General features: G+C 48.2%; 1 protein-coding gene across 1 annotated transcript; it reads left to right on the forward strand.

Moving 5' to 3' along the window:
• Nucleotides 1–241: 241 nt before the first annotated feature.
• Nucleotides 242–1808, forward strand: LOC119305161 (lysine-rich arabinogalactan protein 19-like). The gene is made up of 2 exons (XM_037581763.1): nucleotides 242–738; nucleotides 1495–1808. The coding sequence occupies exons 1-2, from the start codon at nucleotides 484–486 to the stop codon at nucleotides 1564–1566; spliced, it is 327 nt and encodes a 108-aa protein (XP_037437660.1). The 5' UTR covers nucleotides 242–483; the 3' UTR covers nucleotides 1567–1808.
• Nucleotides 1809–3063: the final 1255 nt, after the last annotated feature.

The following is a 3063-nucleotide window of genomic DNA, read 5'->3' on the forward strand; positions in this document are numbered from 1 at the left end:
TCCATACCTCGTAACGCAATTACTACATAAAGAGTATTGGTTCACATCAACCAGTATTAGTTAGCGGCCGGAGTGTAGGATAGCTTAATCTACGTGCTCGCTTAGTGTATATATATAGAAAGTAATACTATTCTAATTTCAGGATTAGAATAACTATTTGGATCACGTCAGGCCCTATATAGTGCGAGAGGGTGTTTCCAAACTACCCGAACTACCCATGAGCGCTGGAAAAAAATTCGGCCCCGAGGCCACAACCACGAACTGCCCCACCACCTTCCCCCGACCCCCGATGCAATCACCGGCGATCTTGCCCCGGATCCCCCGCCGTCGGTGCCCCACCCCAGATCCACTCGCCAATGGGAGCCCCGTCGTGGAACGCCCTAGGACGCTGGTGCCGCGCCTCGCCCCCGCCTCTCCTTCCCCGCCCCGGACCTTCCCGTCGCCGGTGCCTCGCCCTACCTCTCCATCCCGTACCCCCCGTCGATGGTGCCCCGCTCGCTGTCGCCCCTGCCAACCACACGAGCCGCCGCCGTTCCCAGCGAACCCCAGGTGTCGCCGTTCCCGCCAACCACGCGAGTCGCCGCCCTCGCAACCCCAGGTGCCGCTACCGCCGCGCCGCCGCTGCCTGCCTCCTCCCACGATGCCGCTGCCGGCCCCTGCCACCACGTGCCACCGCGGCCCCCGTCCAGCGCCGCAGCCCCACCACCGGTTATCCCCACATCTCCTCTGCCAACTCTGGTTCGTCTTCTTTCCTCACCTCAAGATCATCCTCAATGGAGATCCCTGTCCCTGCTCCCCAACCTGGTCTGGGTTCTTCTGCCGCCGTCGCCTCCGCATCACAGCTCCGGCAGGCACCTCAAGTGCCTCTTCCCCTGCTGGCTCAAAGTATGCTGCAGTCCAAAGTGTCAATTTTCAGCAGGCCATGGTGATGTATCAAAGACGAACAATTTTGTATAGGAGAAGTCCATGTATTACTGCTCAAATTTAGGGAAGTTCGATTGTTTATGCCTGTGGGACTCTGACCTTTTTATCTGACTACAAAAAAAATTGTGGATGTGCACCTCCTCCCTGCTACGCCCCGGCCACGAGCGCCTCCCTGGTTTCTCTGTACGCCGCCGTGCCACCCGCCACCACCGACGGCATGCCTGACAGTTCACCGCCATGGCCAACCTCCAGCCTCTTCCTGGCCCCCACCTGCTTCGCTCGTTGCCATGTTGAACTTCTCTTGGAAGCCGCTTTAACCTTCCTGAGTTTGGTGCATATTTGGTTTTTCTGTTGCTCGACAGTGAGACACTGTTGATATCCTTGACAGTTTGACCCGCCACCACCGATGGCTTGACCCTGCATTCTCTGGGTGCTACTTGAATTGCATGTTGCATCTGTGACACCTTCTCCTACTCCTCAATCAATTGACACAACATGGCTACAATGTTCCTGCTATTCAAATTACTCTGAATTTGTATGGTCGACACTTCAATTTTTTTGTACTTCCAGGTGGCATTCAAATGTTCAATTCGGCGCCATGCGGGATGTTGCAGAGCTGCTGTGGTGACCATGGTTAGGTGAGGCCGAGGCGTCGGAGTCTGGCGGCGCTGCTACATGCTCTTTCTTGCTGAGGTCGAGTAGCTGGAGTGCCGTGCATGGTGTACATGCTCGTCACCCTCGTAGAGTCCAGCGCTGCTCTTTGCTTCATCTTGTTGTTGTTTGTCTAACCGTGAGCGAGAGCATGTATTTTCTCTTCCTGTACACTTACTACTCTAGATAATTTGATCCCGTCAGTAGGTTGGTGTTCTACTAATAATGCAGCGTAATTAACAGTACTAGATGAAGAATTGTGTTTGGGTTGCACTGTCGCTAGTGCATTTAGCTTTGCTAAAAGAAAGTTAAAATTTTGGTAACACTAGAGGTGCTTTGGCATAGTGTTAGAGGATATGCTTGCAGCACATACCCTGATGCGTTCATCAAAAATTGTTCTACACAGCAAGTCTAGAGACGTACAGTGAAGTTCCACTAAAAACATACGCCAGGTACTACGGTTATGCGTCGTTCGTGGTGAAGTTCTACTACGGCTCTACGCCAAGTGTAACTAATGCTAAAAGACATCATTAGAGAAAACTGCATGCCGCAGCCGTGCCCTTCCATAGCACAGCCCATCATTACGCCCGTACACAACCAGCCACCACGCAACTCTCCCGCGCGGGTGCAGCACCACTGCTGCTCACATCCTCGACCCCCCTCGCTACCGTCTTCCAAACTCAAGGCGCTGGTCGTGGCAGGCACCAAGAAGCAAGCAAAAGCCCGCTCGTTCATCTTAAATGCTGCCTCTACTCCATGTTACGTATAGGGAAACCATGTCTTGTCTGTTCTCTCGATTTTCCTAGATGAGGTTGCAGCTTGAGCTCACTTCAGAAGTTCAGCTGGAGAAAAAAACAAGAAGTTCAAATTAATATAACATGATAGAAACTAGCATCATCTAGAAATACGTTAACTCCTGAAGTTCAAATTTGACAACTTGGCAATTTTGAAGAAAATGATATCGGTGCACAAAAAAAATTCCCATGAATTTTGCCGTTACGAAAAAATGATAACAAAAAAAAAATGAGTTTTTGCTCAAGTGAACACAAAAAATTTGAGTGGTTCTATGTTAAAATAAATAACTGGAAAAGTGACCAAGAAGTCCAAAATTAAAAAAACGAGCAGTTCGATGTTTATATAAAATTCAGATTTTCCTCATTATTGAAGAATGAAATAAAGAAGTAAAAAAAACAAGAAGCTCAATTTTTCAAAATAGAGCAGTTCAATAATCAGAAAATAGGATGTCCACCATTTAAAAAAACCCTCTAGAAGTTCAAATTTAAATAACGGACCGGTTCAATATTTATTAAAAAACTAGGATTTTTGTCGTTACTACGAGAAATAAACCAAGAAGTCCAAATTACGAAAATAGAGAAGTTCAATACTTATAAAAATCTCAGATTTTCCTTGTTACTAAAGAATGAAAATTACGAAGTTCAACTTAAAATAAAGGAGTGGTTCAATGTATATGGAAAACTGAAATGCTTT

Source organism: Triticum dicoccoides, chromosome 5B (assembly GCF_002162155.2).
Source record: "Triticum dicoccoides isolate Atlit2015 ecotype Zavitan chromosome 5B, WEW_v2.0, whole genome shotgun sequence".
Classification (NCBI taxonomy): Eukaryota; Viridiplantae; Streptophyta; class Magnoliopsida; order Poales; family Poaceae; genus Triticum; species Triticum dicoccoides.

Bases quoted from the DNA above. Each gene is read 5' to 3' on its own strand.
- LOC119305161 (XM_037581763.1), top strand. From the start codon at position 484: ATGGTGCCCCGCTCGCTGTCGCCCCTGCCAACCACACGAGCCGCCGCC. The intron at 739-1,494 runs GTTCGTCTTCTT...TTGTACTTCCAG, and splicing joins CATCTCCTCTGCCAACTCTG to GTGGCATTCAAATGTTCAAT.